Genomic DNA, 23057 nt, shown 5'->3' with positions numbered 1-23057 from the left:
AATCGCGGAGGCGAGGAAACGCGGGAACAAATGCCCTTTATGAAATGACACTACGCCACTAGCACGTCATCAGGCAGGAGCAATCCCAAAATATATGTGTAAAGTGCAATTTATTTTATTAAGCTTATTTTGCTATACATTTTATAGATCAAAGGATAAGTAGAGTATCGTTTTCTCCTCTGAGAAAACAACAGCTGATTCAAAGGGGAAGAAGCAGATTTTACAACACTTCCACGCTAGCCACAAATAGTACTCTTCGACCACTTATCCGTTTCCGGGTCACAGAGGAGTCGAGGAGAGGACGGAATTTGTATAATTGAGAATCTTATCAATATCACCAATTATCCAATGAACTACCGAATCAAAGCTTTACATGCTGACCAAACCGCCTCTGCGCGTGCGCATGTTGATTTTCACTACCCCCACCAGATGCGTTCATGACACGGAGGTTAAAATACCAAAACCATCTGTGAACCAACTATATTGGTCAAATTCTAGGTGATCCTGATGGTTATATAGGCATAATGACATCACTCATACTCAACAAAGAAAAGGTATTGGCCACCTAGAGATGTAGATAGTGTATCTTATTTTAAACAGGAAACACACTGTCAGCAGAAAATACAATAGTTTATCATTTCCATGTGAATGGACAATAAAGGGCTATCAAAATGTATTGTTGATGGCAACATTGTTTGTGATATTGTAGGATTTACTCGTGTGACACCATTGCTTCCGAAGCAGTTTTGTGATTATCGTTTTAATCATTAAGAAAATTACTCCAATCCTTAGTAGTTTGTGGTTATTTATATAGAGTTTCTATATTTAAAAAAACATGTCTGAAAAAATGCACAAGCTTACTTTTTTCAACTACCAGTACAATACTCTATTGTATGAAATATTAATTTTACACTGTATGTATTGATTTAATTAGCAATTTAATTATTTTTTCCTGTGATAGGCTATTAATATATTCTCAAATGTAGGCCTACGTGTAAAAGCTTTGTATGTCATGGCAACATGTTGTAAACTATATATACAAATTCTAACTGATTATAAATGCTGATAACGAAAGACCAGCTGACAAAGCCACAAATAGATTAAGCACTAGCCTAATCCGTAAGGGAAGATAAATATGTAGCCTTATGTTGTGTGCAAATTTGATATAGGCCTATATATAAACCAAAGAGTTACTATTTTTTTATTCTATATTTTTTATACAGGTGAAAACTACAAAACAGGCCACTAACTGGGAGCGACAAGTCTGCGTCACCACCTGTTCCCTCAATCGGTGGTTTTTAGTCTCTCTTCATTGATTGGTCAGAACCTTCTGTATGGTCCACCCTTTTCAGAGATTATGCTCACTCAATGGATAGACTAGATGTCATTAGAGAGTATGTCGGCACCGCCCTCTTATCTCGGTGCCTTTAGGTTAGTCTAATGAATTTTATCATGGCGTGCCCGTGGCAGGGGGCTATAGCTCTCTGCCGAACCTTTATGATGCCCTTTACAGCATCTCAAGCCCACCTGCAACTGTGACAACTTAAAAAAAAGTGATTGGAGACATTGTTTGCAATGTTACCGGGCGGAGCGCATCTTTGCTGAGACGTTTGATAAATTTAAAACTAGAGGGATTGTCAGAGAAAAGCTCTTGCCATGTCTCTACTTTGTGTAAGAGGTGAGTTATTCCCCTTTTTAAAATACATTTTCATAGATTTTTAACTTCATAAAGCGAAAGCAAAACAATTGTTTCAAGTGAAGTAAAACCCAGCAGTAACCGGTTTGAAAGCAGGATAGACCAAACTGGATGAATGAAACTTTTGCGGGAGTGATTGTTAATTTTTTTACTTTTTGAAACCAAGCAGTTTCCGTTTTTGTCTCCCTTTATACAGATGGAAAAGATAAAGTTAAGATATTATATTAAAATAGTTTATTTTGGCAATTTTGTTAGATTATTTGGATTTGGAGACTATCTATTATGTTATTTTGAGATGGGAGCCGTCACCACTACCACCAGCTGTTTTCCAGTGTTTCTGCTCTTGTCAGCTGACTTAACGTTTGTTACTTTGACATGTCAGTTTCCAAATTACAACATTAGTAAAAAGCAGTTTTACTTGCTAAATATTGTTTGCAGGTGTAATAGTTGTAATTTGATATCAAAAGCATATTTATAATTTTGTTGACTTTTATATCAAGTAAACCAATGCCACCTAAATTATATTATTGTCTGATTGTGTGCACTTATGGCACACAATCTGTTTTTGCAATAGTGTTCTTGTCTGATGACGTGTGTGTGTGATTTGAGACACTGGACAGCCTTTTATCTTTAGTTTGTGATGTCTAAGATCACCATCTCCATTTCCTCTAAACATCTAATTTACTTCACAGAGTAGCCTATAGTCCAACTTGTGTGGTAGTGTCTCTGCTTAACATCTAAAGTGTCTTAAGAAGACTGTATAGTCCTACTACCGATCAGGTAACATTTTGCAAATAAGGTTGTCTAAAGTCAAATAAGTGTCAACTTAGCCAAAACCACATTTTTGCTCTTATACATGTGTAGTATACAGTCATTATTCATTAATGCTTGACTGCCGTTTTTGTCGGGGTTAAGCTGGCTGCCCATGTTGTTCGATTCTCTTTCTGGGGGTACTTGATACTGGTCCAATTTATTCTTGGGCAGTGACTCCTTGTTCAATTGATGATGTAATTAGTCACTGAAATGATGCACAAAATACCATCAAGGAATAGAGGCAAAAAATACAATTTTGCTTGAATGAGTTCTCTGAACTTGTCAATTATTTATACTGTTAGAAAAGCTTTTCTCTGTTTTTTGTTGTTGTTTTTTTTTCAGTTCTGAAAAGTACTAAAAATAAGCAAAATATGACTCAAATGTATCTATTAATGAAACAGAAAAATAATTACTAGTATCTGATTCGTTTTATTAGCTCCCCCTCTGTCGTCAATACCTGTGGCTCAGGATCAATACCCATGGCTCCGTGGCTGGTACGGGCAATTTCTCTCTTTTAGGCACTGAGGGAAATGGGATAAAAAGCAGGCAGGTGTTGACTGTAAAGTCTTTCAGGCCTATCTCCATTAAGACTAATAATGTTCAAACAACATTTTATGTCTGACATCTCATGTAAGTGTACATGGCAGACATGCCAGTGTCAATCATGCTTTGAAGCATTATTTTCATATCTCTTCAAACATTATATTTTGGCAGGTAAGTAATGGCACAGATGTGTGATTGTGGCCAGTAGGCACAGCAGTTGGCAGAGGTACTTTTTGATGGAGCTTGTGTGCCTTGTCATCTAGGTCTGTCTGTGATCACAGGTAGCCCTTAGGTAAATACTCTCTAACCATCTACAATTTCACAGTAGTCAGGCTCATCACACCTAACAAGTGAGGCTTCTAAGTTTTCAGTTCACCTAATTGAGTCAGTGGCTTTTGTAGTCACGTCCAGACTTACAGCAGGTGCATGATACCAGATGGTGAGGTAATAAAACAGTAGAAATGATAGCTGTCTTCTCTTGGCATCTCTCCATGGGCTAAGCTTTATTCTCCCCATCCAGTAGAATCTTGTTTGACAGCCTCTACCTGGGTCTGTCACAGGCCAGGAGAGATGAGGGCTTGTGGCAGTGTATGGGTAATGAGGAGGCTGGACAGGTGGACACCACACATCCAGAGACGAACACTCTAATTTACAGTAATTTGTTCAATATGCTGTGGTTTCCTCGAACATGTTCTTCCTAGAAAATGTACAACATCCATTTATTGATTAGTATTGGGAAAATGGAAACTGGAGCAACCGTAGTTTAGGCTACCAACCCAAACCTAATAGTGCATTGAATCCTAGACCGGATGGTCGGCCTGTATGTGATTGGCTGCTGTGACTCACCCCTTCCCCCGTACAGCCGTGCAATGGTTTTTTGTTTATTTATTGCCCCTAGAAAAGCCCATCTCCATGGTGATGTCTTTACACAACAGATACATGTTCTCCACTTCAAGTGTGACAGGTGGACAGTCACTGAGACCCCTGCTGTGTGTGGATCAGGGCTGGGCTGGGTGGACAGTACACATGGAACTCTCATGATAATATGCTCCTGCAAACCTAGGGATTGTAGTGCGTGGATGCTGAATAGGCATCCTGGTTTGGTAGGTGATTATTATTGCAGACTGAGTGTTTTAGGAGTACCACCAAGCCTTTTCAAATGCTAAGTGTGCCATTGACATGGAGTGGGATTTATTCTGTGCCTCTGAAAAAACACTGATGTGTGTCTCTTAGTGCTATAAAAAACACAGTGTTCATGACCGTCTTGATGAAATGAAAGCACGCTATGTGCATGAGGAAATGGGCCATGTTGACTTTGTCACAGATTCAGCTGCGTCAATAATCTGATATATAGATAGAGGGACAGAAGGATAGCCCGAGATGTATGGACTAGGCCTATAAATCATGACGACATAGGAAAGATGTCATGTTGAAAGGGAGAAAAGATAATTGGTCAGAGAGGACGGACAGAGATTGAGTATAAAGAGGTGGAGGGAGGGAGAGAGCTGAGAGATTGCGAGAGTAATCCCCTGGCCATCTGTTGCTCTCTCTCCCTCCCTCTCTCTGTCTCTGTCTCTCTCTGCTCTCTGGCCTGCTTTCTCGCCCATAGGCACCACCTGATCAGCTCCAGTGCAGTGTGTAAATACAGAACAATAGAACCCTCTGAACCCTGCTCTTCTCTTCCTGTCTCCCTGGGCCCGCCTAACAACACTCCCTAACCACAACACTCCAGGCATGCATGGCCAGAGTCAGCAGTGTGTCCGTCCCATCCGCCATATGTGGTCACGTGACTTGCCTCCTGTGACCCCAATTGAAGGGTTACCAGTACTAATCCTCCGAGCTGAGTAACAGTCGTAAGCCAGGCAGCCGTCCAGTGGATTCACTGGTGGAAATCCCTTAACTCAATATTCAAATGCACCTTGTGCTGGGCTGCTGGCAGCTCCAAAACATATCTTAAAATTTGAGTGGATATGATCAATGATATAGTTGGTATGTAGGATTGTTACTGGACCTTCTGTGTTTTTTCTGTCCCATCATTTCATTACTCTGCTGCTGTGTGTTTTCAGTCTACTAAAACTAATATATACCCCTATCTTAAATTATAAAAACTTGGCTTGTTTCCTTTTACTGCTTTGGGTACAGTTAGTGTTCTTTTGTTGTTTCTATAATTTGGTAAAGAAACAAAGATATGGTCAGATATCAGGTGAGCAAACAGTAGAGCAGATTAGAAAACAGTAGGTTGATAGGGTAACTGAGCAACTGCCCCTGGCCAAACACTGATGGCTTCCTCCGTCCACAAAGATGGACGGCTGAGCAGAAGAGAGATAAGAATCAGTTTCCATCATAATGGCCCCTCGCTTTATGGCCCTCTGCTCTGTTTGCGTCCGCTTACAATGACGTCAGCTTGATTGGGACATCATGCCTGCCGTCGTGCCAGCTCACAGGTCAGAGTCACAGCCTGGTGGCCTAGAAGAGCCTCTATGGAAACACTGATGTCATGCTCCTGACCCTTTGCTTTTCCACTGCTCCCTTTCCTCTTTCCACAGAGCAAGTGGGAGAATTGCAATTGGATTTCCTTGGTTCCTCCAAGTGGGAACATGGAAATAAATTATTGCGTCATCAGGCAAATGACATTTACAGAGGTAGAATACCAAAATAAAGTGATAAAAATAAAGTATCTAGTTGTGCTAGACATTTTTATTTATAAAATGATGAGTAGCGTATCAATTTTAAATGTGTGCCTGATATTCTCATCTGAGAAAACAACAGCAGTTTCAAAGGAAGTGTGGCGGATTACAAAACTCTTCCACGGTAGGACACACCTGAACATCCTCCCCTGGAGGAGGCAATCGAGGAGAGGAGCAAACTCCTCCGTTCACCTATTAACGAATTGACGCTCCTACATATGGCACCACTTATCGGTTTCCGGGTCACGGAGGAAGGTGGAGTCGGAGTTGACAGGCCTTTGCCCAATTAAGAATCTCTCAGTGTGAGGGAGAGGACGGGAGTGTGTGTGTGTAGAGAATGGCAGGTGCATTTTGACTTGGGGTTTAGAAAGCGTTCTCTCTTTTCTCTACCTCCTCCATTTCCCTCCTTGGGGTCGTCTCTTAGCCTCTTAACCCACCAACAATGTGGCAAACTAAGATGGGCAAATTAATAGAGCCACACTCACTTGGGCTGCATGTTATTCTAGCTGTGTACAGAGAGAGAGGGGGAAGAGCTGTATGTGCTGATATTAAAATCATGTAATGTCAGCTCCTGTCACTCACTGCCACCCGATCCTGCCCATCTGCCATCCCAGCCCAGTCGTTTATTCGCCGGTACATAAGGCTGAAGCAGCCATCACAATTAATCCCCTCTAAACCGTCTTTCAAATCCATAACCCTTATTGTATAGATACAGGGAAGGTCTAAAATGGAGAATAAGAGCACCTCCTCCCAACTGCCCACTGCACTGAGGCTAGGAAACACTGTCACCACCGATAAATCTATAATAATCGAGAATTTCAACAAGCATTTTGCTACAGCTGGCCATGCTTTGCACCTGGCTACCACTACCCCGGCCACCAGCTCTGCACCCTCCGCTGCAACTTGCCCATGCCCCCCCCCCCCCTTACACAGCCTGGAGGTGTGTTGGGTGATTGTCTTGTTGAAAAGCAGATGATAGTCCCACTAAGGCCAAACCAGATGGGATGGCGTGTCGCTGCAGAATGCTGTGGTAGCTATACTGGTTAAGTGTGCCTTGAATTCTAAATAAATCATTGACAGTGTCACCAGCAAAACACCATCACACCTCCTCCTCCATGCTTCACGGTGAGAACCACACATGCAGAGATCATCCGTTCACCTACTCTGCGTCTCACAAAGACACAGTGGTTGGAACCAAAAATTTCAAATTTGGAATCATCAGACCAAAGGACAGATTTCCACCGGTCTAATGTCCATTGCTTGTGTTTCTTGGCCCAAGCAAGTCTATTCTTCTTATTGGTGTCCTTTAGTAGTGGTTTCTTTGCAGCAATTCGACCATAAAGGCCTGATTCACGCAGTCTCCTCTGAACAGTTGATGTTGAGATGTGTCTGTTACTTGAACTCTGTGAAGCATTTATTTGGGCTGCAATCTGAGGTGCAGTTAACTCTAATGAACTTATCCTCTACAGCAGAGGTAACTCTGGGTCTTCCTTTCCTGTGGCGGTCCTCGTGAGAGCCAGTTCCATCATAGCGCTTGATGGTTTTTGCGACTGCACTTTAAGAAACTTTCAAAGTTCTTAACTTTCCGCATTGACTGACCTTCATGTCTTAAAGTAATGATGGACTGACATTTTTCTTTGCTTATTTGAGCTGTTCTTGCCATAATATGGACTTGGTCTTTTACCAAATAGGGCTATCTTCTGTATACCCCCCTACACAACTGATTGGCTCAAACGCATTAAGAAGGAAATAAATTCCACAAATTAACATTTAACAAGGCACACCTGTTAATTGAAACACATTCCAGGTGAGTACCTCATCAAGCTGGTTGAGAGAATGCCAAGAGTGTGCAAAGCTGTCAAGGAGAATCTCAAATATAAATTATTTTTACTACATGATTCCATATGTGTTATTTCATAGTTTTGATGTCTTCACTATTATTCTACAATGTAGAAAATAGTAAAAAATAAAGAAAAACCCTGGAATGAGTAAGTGTGTCCAAACTTTTGACTGGTACTGTATGTTTGAGTAGATTAATCCGCCATTCAGCCAATGACTACCTTTTCACCATTGTGACTTGTGTTTCACACACCTTTACACTGGAATGGTAGGTATAGGTTATTGTTGTTGTGTATAGATATGCTCTATAGCCCTATTTGGACGGGTTAAGTTTTACTGGGGGAGCTCAGGTAATGTAATTATGTGCACGAGCACAAATCTCCACATCTGTAAATTTAGTCCCGTCCGAATCTGCCATGTCAATTTTTACTTGGCATGAAGGTTATTATCTCAGCCCTGAAAACCTAGTTTTTCAGCAAACTCCCAGGTCCTCTGATAATACTTTTCCTGTGCGAATCATCATCCCTGTGTTTTGAGGGATGTTAGAGTTTAACAGGTGCTGCACACAGTTTGAGTAAAGAACATGGGAACAAATTGATGCTTAAAATAAAATGCAATGCACGTCGCCTACAGATGAATGATCTGTTTTGTCACATCATCTTTCCAAGTGCCTATTTATTTTTTTAAAGATGAAGTGGACGATATTATGCCAATAAATTGATAAATCGCCAAATACATCAGTTAATTCAATGTCTTCATAGGTTACAGTTCATGGTGCTTATTGATATGCATTATTATTTTTGACTTTCTGCGAACTGAAGGTCATTAGGCCAATATTAGGCTATGCCTAGACATTTGAAATATCTTCACGCCTAGAAGAGCCTCCGGGCTTCTGTCATAATGGTCCATTTTGAATGAGATTTTTTTTTACATGTGCAATTTGGTAAAACTAATTCCGTCTGAATTGTCCACTGGAAAAACGGACATGCTGTGGTAATATTTATATAACCAACGTTCTATAGTAATACTTGTCCTGTGCGAATAGGACTTAGGGCTCTCCATATTCCAGTCTGTCAGGGTTTTGTCCAGGCAAAGGTTGGGATTATGGATCCAGTGCCAGAGAACATAGCCTATCTGGGTGGGCTAGGTCGGTACGGGAGTGGATTGTGTATTAAGGGATTTGACTGTGAAAGATTACAGCACTGAGTTCAGTATGAAAGTGTGGCCTCACAGAGTAGTGGTCAATTTATTAGAAACATATGAATATTTACATGAAAAACCTGAACCATGTAACATGTTATTTTAACTCCTTTTTATGTTGTTCAATGGTGTATTGAAACGTCATTGTTTCTTTAGTTTTAACACATTGATGTTTTCAGCCATGCTGTTCTCCATCAGAATAACCAATCCGTTTTTATGAAAGTATCCCACATCTTTAGGGTTTAGATTTCTTGGAAATCGGATAATGATTAACACTGGTGGAATAATTTTTTTGTGAGTATTTAGTGCTTGACTAAAATGTGAGAGGCTGGTGTTTTCTGCAGCTAGGTTGAGCGGACATCACGCGCTCAATCTGTAGGTCTACATATTAATGAATGTTTCAGGCCTCACCTACACATGTCACGTGCTCTTTTTTTTCTGTGATTGTGGTTGATGACCACACATGGCTGATTGGTGTCTGTGTGACTGATTCCTGGTCCCTGATTCACCAGTGGGCATGCACTGCTGTGTTACACTCAGCATGATAGATCTGACTGCAGGGGATGCCATTGAGGAGACAAGTGACCCCAGGATCACAGTCATTGTACACAATGTAGTCTACAGCAATTTGATTCTGATAAAGTTGTGAGATATCCCTGAAGTAAATCATGAGCCGGGATACTGACTTGCTGTCTGTTTCTTTTTTTTTAAACCACAGATCTTTGATGTTTCTAATGGTTGTTTTATGTCTCTTTCTTTTTCAGTAAAGAAAGCCAAGCTCCATGGATCTCCGGGTAAGTCCTTACTCTTTATTTTGGTGTTATGTCTTTCTATGTTGTCCCAAACTAGGACCTTGTGGGTGTGTCATAAATATTTTTGCTATTTTGACAGTGGGAATTATGGGCGCAACACCTGGCGTTAGCGTAATAAACGCAACAAATAAGTTATAGGTGTGACGAGTGTTTGACCACTCACTGGCCAATGAAAACCTGCTCCGAAGCTTTTTGAGGTTGTAAGAAACAGAGCGGTTTCTGTTTTCTACCTACAAATGTGGCTCTTTTGAACGGTTTGAATAGTTATGCACGCTCAAGTATTTCTTGTTTGTTTCACCCCAAAAAAATATTTTGCATCTTCAAAGTAGTAGGCATGTTGTGTAAATCAAATGATACAACCCCCAGGTTGTAAGGCAACAAAATAGGAAAAATGCCAAACCACTGTATGTGTCTTCTGTTTCCCTCTAAAATGTCAACAAGCCGCGCAGGACTCATTCGAACAGAGTGGACAAGACCAGGCACTAAATAGTTTTTTTTCTACACAGAATATCATACAAATCAAATCAAATCAAATAGTATTTGCCACATGCGCCGAATACAACAGGTGTAGACATTACTGTGAAATGCTTACTTACAGCCCTTAACCAACAATGCGTTTATTTTTTAATAAAAAAGTAAAATAAAACAACAACAACAACAAAAAAGTGTTGAGAAAAAAAGAGCAGAAGTAAAATAAAATAACAGTAGGGAGGCTATATACAAAGGGGTACCGGTGCAGAGTCAATGTGCGGGGGCACCGGCTAGTTGAGGTAATATGTACATGTGGGTAGAGTTAACCTTATTGCCTGATGATCTTCTGAACTTCCCAATATCATTTTGATGCAGTTGTCACTGCAAACCATACTTCCTTCAGATTGAAGTACTGTCAAAAGTACTGTCAGACTGATTTGGCTGGTTCATGTTTTTAAGGACACACCTCAGATATTACCATCCCTCCCTCCCACCTCAGCGCAAGCGAGCACATAAAACAGGTAAATTACCAATCTTGGTGCAAGGGTTGGAAAATAGCAGAGCACCGGCTTTAACAAGTAGAAATTGCCAACAAGCGTGCATTTGACAATTGCCAGCCGAAAAATAGAGGTATACCGAGGTGTTTGGAAATGGCCATGGGATAATTTTCAAAACTGTCAATGCCGTTGAAACTGAAACATTTATTTGAAGTTTTCATTACATTTGAATATTTGTAGATCATTTTTAAGTAAATACCTGCAGTGAACTTGTGCGATCTTAGGAGATGAAGCAGGTTGCGTTCTTCATTTCACCTGTCACATTATTTTACATTATGAAGCTTACCGGTAGTCCCCAGTCTAGGGCTGTCCCAACAAAAAATAAAACTTGGTCGACCGAAAGTTGTCTGTTCTTTCGACCAATCGATTGGTCGACATTTTAAAAGTGTATTTTTTCCATATATAGACACACCCTATGTGTTTTAATAAAATCAACTATACGCATTGAGCTTGTCTGATGCCTAAAGCTTACGGTTTTATGAAATAAGACAAATGACTCACGAGGGTGCCAGATATCTAGATAACCAGAGGAAAAAATGTTGTTATGGGTATGCTTGTGATCGTTAAGGACTGGGGAGTTTTTCAGGATAAAAAAGAAATGTAATGGAGCTAAGCACAGGCAAAATCATAGATGAAAATCTGGTTCAGTCTGCTTTCCACCAGACACTGGGAGATGAATTCACCTTTCAGCAGGACAATAACCTAAAACACAAGGCCAAATATAGACTGCAGTCGCTTACCAAGAAGACGGTGAATGTTCCTGAGTGGCCAAGTTACAGTTTTGACTTAAATCTACTTAAAAATCTATGGCAAGACCTGAAAATGGTTGTCTAGCAATGATTAACAACCAATTTGACAGAGCTTGAAGATTCTTGAAAGTAATGTGTACATTTTGCACAATCCAGGTGAGGAAAGCTCTTAGAGACGTACCCAGAAATACTCACAGCTGTAATCGCTGCCAAAGGTGACTCAGGGGTGTAAATGAGATCTGTGTATTTAATTGTCAATACATTTGCAACATTTTCTAAAAACATGTTTTCACTTTGCCATTATGGGGTATTGTGTGTCGATTGAATTCAGGCTGTAACACAATAAAATGTGGAATAATTAAGGGGTATGAATACTTTCTGAAGGTACTGTAACTAGGAATAAAGTCACTAGGCAACAGATAATAAGCAGTAGCTGCAGCGTATGCGATGTGTAAAACATTTTTTGGCAAAAAGAGTCAATGCAGATAGTCCAGGGAGCTATTTGGTTAACTATTTAACTAACTACTTAGCAGATAGTTAAATACATAGGTAGAGCCCTATCTGTGCACGTGCCTGCCTATGTGTATAAACCTGAAAAAGCCTTCATAGCAGCTAGTCACTTGCACCCATTTATCTTGTAGGTCAAACAGTCAAATGTGTCAGGGCAGTGATTGGTTGATTTTGTATTGCGTAATCTCATGGAGCTCTGTGTCCCTGCTTCCTGCCTAGCTCCAGCTCATGTGCTGTAGGTGAGCTGCTCAGATCAGTGTTGGCTAAGTCCAAATCCCCACGCCCTCCACCTAGGCAAATCCCACCACTGTTTGCCTTCACGCCTATCCCATAAGCCCCATGAACGCGTTCCTGGCTAGCAGTAGCTGCAGCAGTGCTACAGTGAGTCACTGCTGACCTTACCATGGGATCTCCCAGTGTGGTGTTTCTCACACACCTCAGGTCCCTGACTGATCCTTGTCTTGGCTAATGATATGATCACTGGTTCCCAGACTTTTCTCCAACAGAGTTGTTTGATTTGTATTGTCTTGAACACGGTTCAAGTCTGTAATGTTTCTGGGATGTGTTGTGTAGTCCTAGGTAACAGCCTAGGTCCTAGGAGGTAAGAGAGCAGTATCCCTCTGGCCCCTCCTCCACTTGTGACATCAGCTCAGCCGCAGAGCAAACACTTCACTCCTCTGCTCAGAACAGAAGAGATGAAGCCTGTTCAGTCTCCTCCATTGTGCTGTGGGCCACATGTAAACATTCACCTCACAGACAAGGACAGGCCCAGTTTGCCTGCAGTTTTTGTCTTCTGTCTGTTTATTCAGTTCTATTGAGCCTGTAATCATGGCCTGATTCGTAAGCTCTGGTCTTTGTAAGGATCTGTGTGACTTGACTGTGGTGATAGAGGTTAGTTGCAGATTAAACATGGACACATGCATGCAAGCAAGCAGGCGCACACACACACACATTCACACACGCACACGCACAACCCTTTTAATGTTTTGGTCTCTGGTCAAGTGCTTTTACCACACATTAAGATTGGCCTGGGATTTTTGCGAAGGCTTGCATTATGCTGCTTCCATATTACCTTGAAACCGGCCAATGGCTTGATGGGCGATGCCATTGTTTTCCACTCTAGTTCTAGCAGAGTTCTGGTGCTCAGAGTGGAGACTTGATAAGAGGCTGTGTGGTTGATTTTTAAATGTGCATGCACTGATGTTTTCTTGGAAGTATCAACAGGGTTATAGTCCTAGAACTGAACAGAATGTGGCTGTGTTTTATAATGGTCACTTTGGGCAGGGGAAGGAGGATGTTGAAGCTATACTGCACGGTACAGTAAGGTTCTTCTGAGGCAGTGTTTGGTTAAGGTCAATGTTTTGACTACTCCGTGTTTGGATAGTTTTTCAATTGCAGATTTATCCAGCTGGTCGTGCTTGACATTAATTGTTATTGTTGCCCAAAATACAAATATACACCGTTTATACTGTAGCTACTAGCAAATACTTTCCCACCACATACATTGTACTGTACGCTATTCATAAAACACAACTATCCAGGTGCTTCCTGTGACAGAGGAATATGTCTCCTAACCTATACAACATTGATGAGAGGTCTGTATTTTAAATGTCAGCCTTCCAACCACTTGTGTTTTTCTGACTAATTTATTGAAAAACTCAGCATGCGTTAATAATGAATGAAGACACTTGACTAAGGCATGAGGGGAGAGTTGGAGCGACAGACAGAGGCTCCCACTATTAGGTCAAGTTTATCTACATGAAAATAAAGTTAATACAAATAAAACAAATCCTAAAATGAAAAGTTACTGGCCATTGACGAGATATACTGGCCCCGGCAGGCCATCGTTAATGTCTGACCCTGCACGCGAAATAAAATAAATGAATATGCCTGAAAACAATAGGCTAAGTGAATTTCGATTAATCATTATTACATTATATGGGACGTGCAAATTCATGCTCTGTCCCTCCGTGTAGAAATCTGACTGCAACCACAGTGCACTGTGCACACAACACACACACCCAGGTATCGAGAGGTGGGACCAACAGCAGACTGTCAAACCAGCAGTCTTTCCCTGTCATCGCTCACTTTGTAACTGACAGGCGCCTGTCTTATCAATAGATCGCTAGAAGATGCATATTGTTCATTCTAGCGGGAGATGGCTCTGCAGACTTTTTTCTGACTAGTGAATTGAAAAGTAGCCTAGTTAATTCAAATGGAAAAAGTACCCGGCTGAAAATGACACTGTAAATCGGCTGTATAGCTGACAGCCGGCGCTGGTGGAAAACACTGTTCAAGTGTCTTCAGTGACAATTTCAACCTCTCCCTGATCCAGTCTGTAATACCTACATGTTTCAAGTTCAACACAATAGTCCCTGTGCCCGAGAACGCCAAGGTAACCTGTCTAAATGACTATGACTATCGCTCTGTATTACTCATCGCATACGCTGCAGCTACTGTTTATTATCTGTTGCCTAGTGACTTTATTCCTAGTTACAGTGCCTTCAGAAAGTATTCATACCCCTTATTCCACATTTTATTGTGTTACAGCCTGAATTCAATCTACACACAATACCCCTTAATGGAAAGTGAAAACCTGTTTTTAGAAAATGTTGCAAATATATTGAAAATTAAATACACAGATCTCATTTACATAAGTATTCACACTCCTGAGTCACTTTTGGCAGCGATTACAGCTGTAAGTCTTTCTGGGTACGTCTCTAAGAGCTTTCCACACCTGGATTGTGCAAAATGTACACATTATTTTCAAAAAAAAATGTCCTGAAAAACTCCCCAGTCCTTAACGATCACAACATACCCAGAACATGATGCAGCCACCACTATGCTTGAAAATATGGAGAGTGGTACTCAGCAACGTGTTTGTATTGGATTTGCCCCAAACATAACACTTTGTATTCAGGACAAAAAATCTATTGCTTTGCCACAGTTTTTGCAGTATTACTTTAGTGCCTTGTTGCAAACAGGATGCATGTTTTGGAATATTTGTATTCTGTACAGGCTTCCTTCTATTCACTCTGTCAATTAGGTTAGTATTGTGGAGTCACTACAATGTTGTTGATCCATCCTCAGTTTTCACCTACCACAGCCATTAAACTCTGTTTTAAAGTCACCGATGGCCTCATGGTGAAATCCCTGAGCAGAAGGACGCCTGTATCTTTGTAGTGACTGGGTGTATTGATACACCATCTAAAGTGGAATTAATAACTTCACCATGCTCAAAGGGATATTCAATGTCACTTTTGTTTTTTACCAATCTACCAATAGGTGCCCTTCTTTGCGAGGCATTGGAAAACCTCCCTGGTCTTTGTGGTTGAATCACTGCTCGACTGAGGGACCTTACATATAATTTGTATGTGTGGGGTACAGAGATGAGGTAGTCATTAAAAAAATTATGTTAAACACTATTGCACACATGCAACTTATTATGTGACTTGATAAGCACATGTTTACTCCTGAACTTATTTTAGGCTTGCCATAACAAAGGGGTTGAATACTTATTGACTCAATACATTTCAGCGTTTCATGTTGTATTAGTTTGTTAAAATTTCGAAAAACATAATTCCACTTTGACATTATGGGGGTATTGTGTGTAGGCCTGTAAAAATAAAATAAAAAACACACAATTTAATACATTTTCAATTCAGGCTGTAACACAACAAAATGTGTAAAAAGTCAAGGGGTATGAATACTTTCTGAAGGCACTGTATATGTACATACTGTATCTACCTTAATTACTTCGTACCCCTGCACATCGACTCGGTGCTGGTACGCTGTGTAAACGTATAGCCAAGTTATTGTTACTCATTGTGTATTTATTATTACGTGTTATTACTTATTTCTCTATTTTCTCTCTCTCGCTGCATTGTTGGGAAGGGCCCGTAAGCATTTCACTGTTAGTCTACACCTGTTGTTTATGAAACGTGACGAATAAAATTTGATTTGATCCAGCATCAAGAAGCATAGGCAGTCCAGCTTCGAGCAGGAAATGATTGCTGACTGTCTACTGTCAGAGTGTGGAGACTGATCACTGATCAGAGAAGATCATGTACGCCCCCATTCTCATCGACGGGGCTGTAGTGGAACAGGTTGAGAGCTTCAAGTTCCTTGGTGTCCACATCACCAACGAACTATCATGGTCCAAACACACCAAGACAGTCGTGAAGAGGGCACGGCAAAGCCTATTCCCCCTCAGGAGACTAAAAAGATTTGGCATGGGTCCTCAGATCCTCAAAAAATTCTACAGCTGCACCATCGAGAGCATCCTGACTGGTTGCATCACCGCCTGGTATGGCAACTGCTTGGCCTCCGAACGCAAGGCACTACAGAGGGTAGTGCGTACGGCCCAGTACATCACTGGGGCAAAGCTTCCTGCCATCCAGGACCTCTATACCAGGCGGTGTCAGAGGAAGGCCCTCAAAATTGTCAAAGACTCCAGCCACCCTAGTCATAGACTGTTCTCTCTGCTACCGCACGGCAAGCGGTACCGGAGTGCCAAGTCTAGGTCCAAAAGACTTCTCAACAGCTTCTACCCCCAAGCCATAAGACTCCTGAACAGCTAATCATGGCTACCCGGACTATTTGCACTGCCCCCCCACCCCATCCTTTTTACGCTGCTGCTACTCTGTTAAGTATTTATGCATAGTCACTTTAACTCTACCCACATGTACATATTACCTCAACTACCTCAACTAGCCGGTGCCCCCGCACATTGACTCTGCAACGGTACCCCCCTGTATATATAGCCTCCCTACTGTCACTTTATTTTACTTCTGCTCTTTTTTTTCTCAACACTTTTTTTGTTGTTGTTTTATTTTTACTTTTTTTGTTTAAAATAAATGCACTGTTGGTTAAGGGCTGTAAGTAAGCATTTCACTGTAATGTCTGCACCTGTTGTATTCGGCGCATGTGACCAATAAAATTTCATTTGATTTGATTTGATGATTTGCCCACTAATGATTATAAGCAAGTGTTTTGCTAACTTTGTCTGTCTATTAAACATTCTACATCTCCTCTTTCCAACTGTCCATTGATGCTGGAGCAGCTAATCCGGCTAGATGCGAGGAGGTGTAGAGCGCTATCGGCCATGGCACTTCAGAAAATAAATCTTTGATGTGTGGACTTTATTTTATACAATGCACGCTTTCATTGCTTGCTAGTAAATTAATACATCTGTCTTTAAAAAAAAGGTTGGATATTTCTGACTTTAATTAATTATTCAACAGCAGTTGACAAGGTTGTTCTGGCTCTGAGGCCTATAGCCTAATGCACTAATGTTGTGTCAAATGGACAATGCGCCAATCTTCTCCAACCTGGCATGGTATAATTTGATACGGAATCTTTCCTTAATTTATAGACTAATCAACACTGATCAGGCCCGGTCCTGGCCGATATATGCCATCCTAGGTGTGAGAAAAAAACGTTTCCGCCCTCCTATCCCCGCAAAGTAGAATACTAGCCTAGGCTACCAGTGTCGGCTCGCAATGCACTGTTATGAATGCCCATGTGGTAGCCTACCGTTGGTAAAACAGGCAATTTACCGTTAATCCCTGTCATTTCGTTACATTAATTTCTATTAATGCATGTATTAATTACAGTAATTTACCGTTCTCATTCTCGTAGTGGAAACGTTGTTTGCAGAGTTCATAACCTGCTACACTTGTGAGAAACAAGTTTTGGTTTATTTAATACCATAATTTACACGCTCCATGTGAGCAATGAGCATGTGTCTGGTTTCTCTGTCCTGTTAATGTTGACAGAGCACGCGCACGCACCTGAGGATGCATAGAAGTAGCTGGCCTGCTTCTCGCAAATGTCAAATGTAGTAAAGTGCCCAGCTCGGCTTCTCAGTAATTCTTTCTTCACCTCACACAGTAAGTCAACGAAATCTTTTTTTATTTTTACATCCATTCAAATCATAATAGTTCCTCTCAGTATTTCAACAATCTTTCCAACACTTCCCCCTCGATTAATCAGCGTCGCTGATAAATAGGCTATGGACATGTTGCTTGTATTTGTTTCTATTTTAATGATTGTCAATTTCATCTTCATAGCTATCCCTTTCAGTCTTTCCTTGTCAATTCATTATCTTATAACCATGCAGAATTCTTTGTTTTTCACACAGTAGCTACAAATATTTAAATGTATAGTTTCAACGGTATTGAAAAACCATCCTGTGGCTATTTCCAAATACCCCGGTATACGGTAAATCCGGTATAGCGCCCAAGCCTACTGGTGGCTTTGATTGACGGAATCTTTTACGGAGGTGTGCGTGTGTGAGTTCGCTGATTCTCTCCATGTCCATTCAGAAAGTTTCCTTGCCTGTCTGGACTCCATCTCTTTAATAAGAATCAAATACACATGTCATGATTTAATCTTGTAAAAGGCCTATTTTCAGTAGCTTAGGCTACATTATTTATCTCTTTATGATGTCCTCTCTTTGAAGAACATATGCCAATGCCATCGAATGACTGCAGCAGCAGGGCTTGTGATATTATGCGAATGTTACGGGAAAAGTGGGAGAAAACCCATCGGACTTAGTTTGAATGGTTTTGTGCGTCGAAATAGGATCTGTATAAAAAATATGCAGAAAAGCCAACAGACAAGGACAAGGTAGGCATATATCTTTATTTTGACTCCGTTAATGTTGTGTCAATACGAAAATGCAACAGATCCTCTCCAACCTGGCATTTTTTTATTTGTTAATTTATTAATATTTAGGCCTGTAAGTAATAACCTGAATACGAATGAAATGGCATGATAATAACAAAGTGTAATTGTTTGTTTCAAATAGGTTTTATTAAGAAGCATATCCATGAAAACAAGTGTACAAACAGAATTTAACGGTTATGTCGGTGATCGTGTACATTGGCCTGGCCAATTACGTAACCTCACATTCCAAGACAGTCACAGCCGTATTTCAGTTTCCCTGCATTACAATCACCGGCCACTAGGAGCGGCACCTAGATGAGCATTTTCTTGTTTGCTTTTGTTTATGCTTATTTCCGTGCGTGCGTGCCGCTGCACGTGTGTGTGTGTGTGTTATGACAGAGGGTTGGTGTTTCCTTCTAATGGTAGATGGTATCATTCCTTTGTGCAAGGTGGAAGAGCTCTTTCAGGGAGAGACCGCCATCACTAAGTGGCTCTGTTCTAATCAAGGTCTCCTCCTTCTCTTCTTATCTTTTACCTCGTATTCATGGGAAGTAGCAAGTGTGGTCCAAGACAAGGCATGGGGCATCTAATTTGTAAGGGGGAGATGGTGAGTGTCTTCAGGGCATGGTTGTAATGTAATGGCTGTATTGTTGTTATTGACTGCCTGTCCTCCTAAGACTGTAATTAGACCTGTGTCTTCTCACCCCAGAGCCCTGGGCCTGGCTGTTTACCCGGTGTCACTGCTGGGGATCTATAGCTTACAGCTGGTGTCAATATAACTAGTCCTCTGGGGCTAGCCACATAGCTGCAGGGCTCAAAACTGTGACCAAAACATTCACATTTGCCAGGCTCTGACTTGGCAGCGTGACACCAATTTTTTATTGGTTGCTAGGGTGCCAGTGATTTTTAAATTTATTTTTTAAGCTGGTCACATTAGTTTTTGGTTCACAATTAGCTTAAAAAAAATAATTACCAAGATTTATTCAAACAGCAATGGGTTTGCAAAAATGGGTATGCAGACCAGGTATTCAAAAAGTTCCGAAGTTTTGGTTGAATCTTTGCGATGCGCAATTCATTCATCATGCGCTGTTTCAATGACCATTTCTAAAGGCTTTCCCCAAAAACCTTCCCAATTAAATGTTGACTGCAAGGTAGGCCTACCTGGCAGAATGATCTCATGAGGATTTGTATCAGTCGCGGGGCATTTGTTTAGCAAACTCTGCCGTCACATATAGCCTACATTGTACAGTACAAAAAGTATCTTGCTAGTTGATCAATTGAATTAAAGGGCAACTATATATATATATATATATATATATATATATATATATATATATATATATATATATTGTGTATGTACAGTTGAAGTCAGAAGTTTACATACACCTTAGCCAAATACATTTTTCACAATTCCTGACATTTAATCCTAGTAAAAATTCCCTGTTTTAGGTCAGTTAGGATCTTAAGAATGTGAAATGTCAGAATAATAGTAGAGATAATTATTTATTTCAGCTTTTATTTCTTTCATCACATTCCCAGTGGGACAGAAGTCTACATACACTCAATTAGTATTTGGTAGCATTGCTGTTAAATTGTTTAACTTGGATCAAACGTTTCAGGTAGCCTTCCACAAGCTTCCCACAATAAGTTGGGTGAATTTTGGCCCATTCCTCCTGACAGAGCTGGTGTAACAGAGTCAGGTTTGTAGGCCTCCTTGCTCGCACACGCTTTTTCAGTTCTGCCCACAAATATTCTATAGGTTTGAGGTCAGGGCTTTGTGATGGCCACTCCAATACCTTGACTTTGTTGTCCTTAAGCCATTTTGCCACAACTTTTGATGTATGCTTGGGTTCATTGTCCATTTGGAAGACCCATTTGCGACCAAGCTTTAACTTCCTGACTGATGTCTTGAGATGTTGCTTCAATATATCCACATAATTTTCCTTCCTCATGATGCTGTCTATTTTGTGAAGTGCACCAGTCCCTCCTGCAGCAAAGCACCCCCACAGCATGATGCTGCCACCCCTGTGCTTCACGGTTGGGATGGTGTTCTTCGGCTTGCAAGTCCCCCCTTTTTCCTCCAAACATAACGATGGTCATTATGGCCAAACAGTTCTATTTTTGTTTCATCAGACCAGAGGACATTTCTCCAAAAAGTACGATCTTTGTCCCCATGTGCAGTTGCAAACTGTAGTCTAGCTTTTTTATGGCGGTTTTGGAGCCGTGGCTTCTTCCTTGCTGGGCGGCCTTTCAGATTATGTTGATATAGGACTCGTTTTACTGTGGATATAGATACTTTTGTACCCGTTTCCTCCAGCATCTTCACAAGGTCCTTTTGCTGTTGTTCTGGGATTGATTTGCACTTTTCGCACCAAAGTACTTTCATCAGTAGGAGACAGAATGCGTCTCCTTCCTGAGCGGTATGACGGCTGCGTGGTCCCATGGTGTTTATACTTGCGTACTATTGTTTGTACAGATGAACGTGGTACCTTCATGCATTTGGAAATTGCGCCCAAGGATGAACCAGACTTGTGGAGGTCTACACATTTTTTTCTGAGGTCTTGGTTAATTTCTTTTGATTTTCCCATGATATCAAGCAAAGAGGCACTGAGTTTGAAGGTAGGCCTTGAAATACATCCACAGGTACACCTCCAATTGACTCAAATTATGTCAATTAGCCTATCAAAAGCTTCTAAAGCCATGACATCATTTTCTGGAATTTTCCAAGCTGTTTAAAGGCACCGTCAACTTAGTGTATGTAAACATCTGACCCACTGGAATTGTGATACACAGTGAATTATAAGTGAAATAATCTGTCTGTAAACAATTGTTTGAAAAATTACTTGTGTCATGCACAAAGTAGATGTCCTAACCGACTTGCCAAAACTATAGTTTCTTAAAAATAAATTTGTGGAGTGGTTGAAAAACGAGTTTTAATGACTCCACCCTAAGTGTATGTAAACTTCCGACTTCAACTGTGTGTGTGTGTGTATATATGTGTATATATATATATATATATATATATATATATAGTGAGGGGAAAAAAGTATTTGATCCCCTGCTGATTTTGTACGTTTACCCACTGACAAAGAAATGATCAGTCTATAATGTTAATGGTAGGTTTATTTGAACAGTGAGAGACAGAATAACAACAAATCAAAATCCAGAAAAACACATGTCGAAAATGTTATACATTTATTTGCAATTTAATGAGGGGAATAAGTATTTGACCCCCTCTCAATCAGAAAGATTTCTAGCTCCCAGGTGTCTTTTATACAGGTAACGAGCTGAGATTAGGAGCACACTCTTGAAGGGAGTGCTCCTAATCTCAGCTTGTTAGCTGTATAAAAGACACCTGTCCACAGAAGCAATCAATCAATCAGTTTCCAAACTCTCCACCATGGCCAAGACCAAAGAGTTCTCCAAGGATGTCAGGGACAAGATTGTAGACCTACACAAGGCTGGAATGGGCTTCGCCAAGCAGCTTGGTGAGAAGGTGACAACAGGGTGCGATTTATTCGCAAATGGAAGAAACACAAAAGAACTGTCAATATCCCTCGGCCTGGGGCTCCATGCAAGATCTCACCTCGTGGAGTTGCAATGATCATGAGAACGGTGAGGAATCAGCCCAGAACTTCACAGGAGGATCTTGTCAATGATCTTAAGGCAGCTGGGACCATAGTCACCAAGAAAACAATTGGTAACACACTACGCCGTGAAGGACTGAAATCCTGCAGCGCCCGCAAGGTCCCCCTGCTCAAGAAAGCACATATACAGGCCCGTCTGAAGTTTGCCAATGAACATCTGAATGATTCAGAGGACAACTGGGTGAAAGTGTTGTGGTCAGATGAGACCAAAATGGAGCTCTTTGGCATCAACTCAACTCGCTGTGTTTGGAGGAGGAGGAATGCTGCCTATGACCCCAAGAACACCATCCCCACCGTCAAACATGGAGGTGGAAACATTTATGCTTTGGAGGTGTTTTTCTGCTAAGGGGACAGGACAACTTCACCGCATCAAAGGGACGATGGACGGGGCCATGTATTGTCAAATCTTGGGTGAGAACCTCCTTCCCTCAGCCAGGGCATTGAAAATGGGTCGTGGATGGGTATTCCAGCATGACAATGACCCAAAACACACGGCCAAGGCAACAAAGAAGTGGCTCAAGAAGAAGCACATTAAGGTCCTGGAGTGGCCTAGCCAGTCTCCAGACCTTAATCCCATAGAAAATCTGTGGAGGGAGCTGAAGGTTCGGGTTGCCAAACGTCAGCCTCGAAACCTTAATGACTTGGAGAAGATCTGCAAAGAGGAGTGGGACAAAATCCCTCCTGAGATGTGTGCAAACCTGGTGGCCAACTACAAGAAACGTCTGACCTCTGTGATTGCCAACAAGGGTTTTGCCACCAAGTACTAAGTCATGTTTTGCAGAGGGGTCAAATACTTATTTCCCTCATTAAAATGCAAATCAATTTATAACATTTTTGACATGCGTTTTTCTGGATTTTTTTGTT

General features: G+C 41.1%; 1 protein-coding gene across 1 annotated transcript in view; it reads left to right on the top strand.

The window, feature by feature from the left end:
- Positions 1-1590: 1590 nt before the first annotated feature.
- The window catches only part of unc13bb (unc-13 homolog Bb (C. elegans)), a 99714-nt gene continuing 78247 nt past the window's right edge, over positions 1591-23057 (top strand). Inside the window, exons 1-2 of the mRNA XM_084159865.1 lie at positions 1591-1678; positions 9543-9572. Coding sequence (XP_084015991.1) covers positions 1657-1678; positions 9543-9572 — 52 coding nt within the window. The 5' untranslated portion in view covers positions 1591-1656. The remainder of the gene's footprint in view (positions 1679-9542; positions 9573-23057) is intronic.

The sequence above is a fragment of the Coregonus lavaretus genome, assembly GCF_964263955.1.
Source record: "Coregonus lavaretus genome assembly, chromosome: 4".
NCBI classification, from domain to species: domain Eukaryota; kingdom Metazoa; phylum Chordata; class Actinopteri; order Salmoniformes; family Salmonidae; genus Coregonus; species Coregonus lavaretus.
The sequence above is the reverse complement of the archived record's forward strand: the minus strand, read 5'-3'. Positions and strand labels throughout refer to the sequence as shown.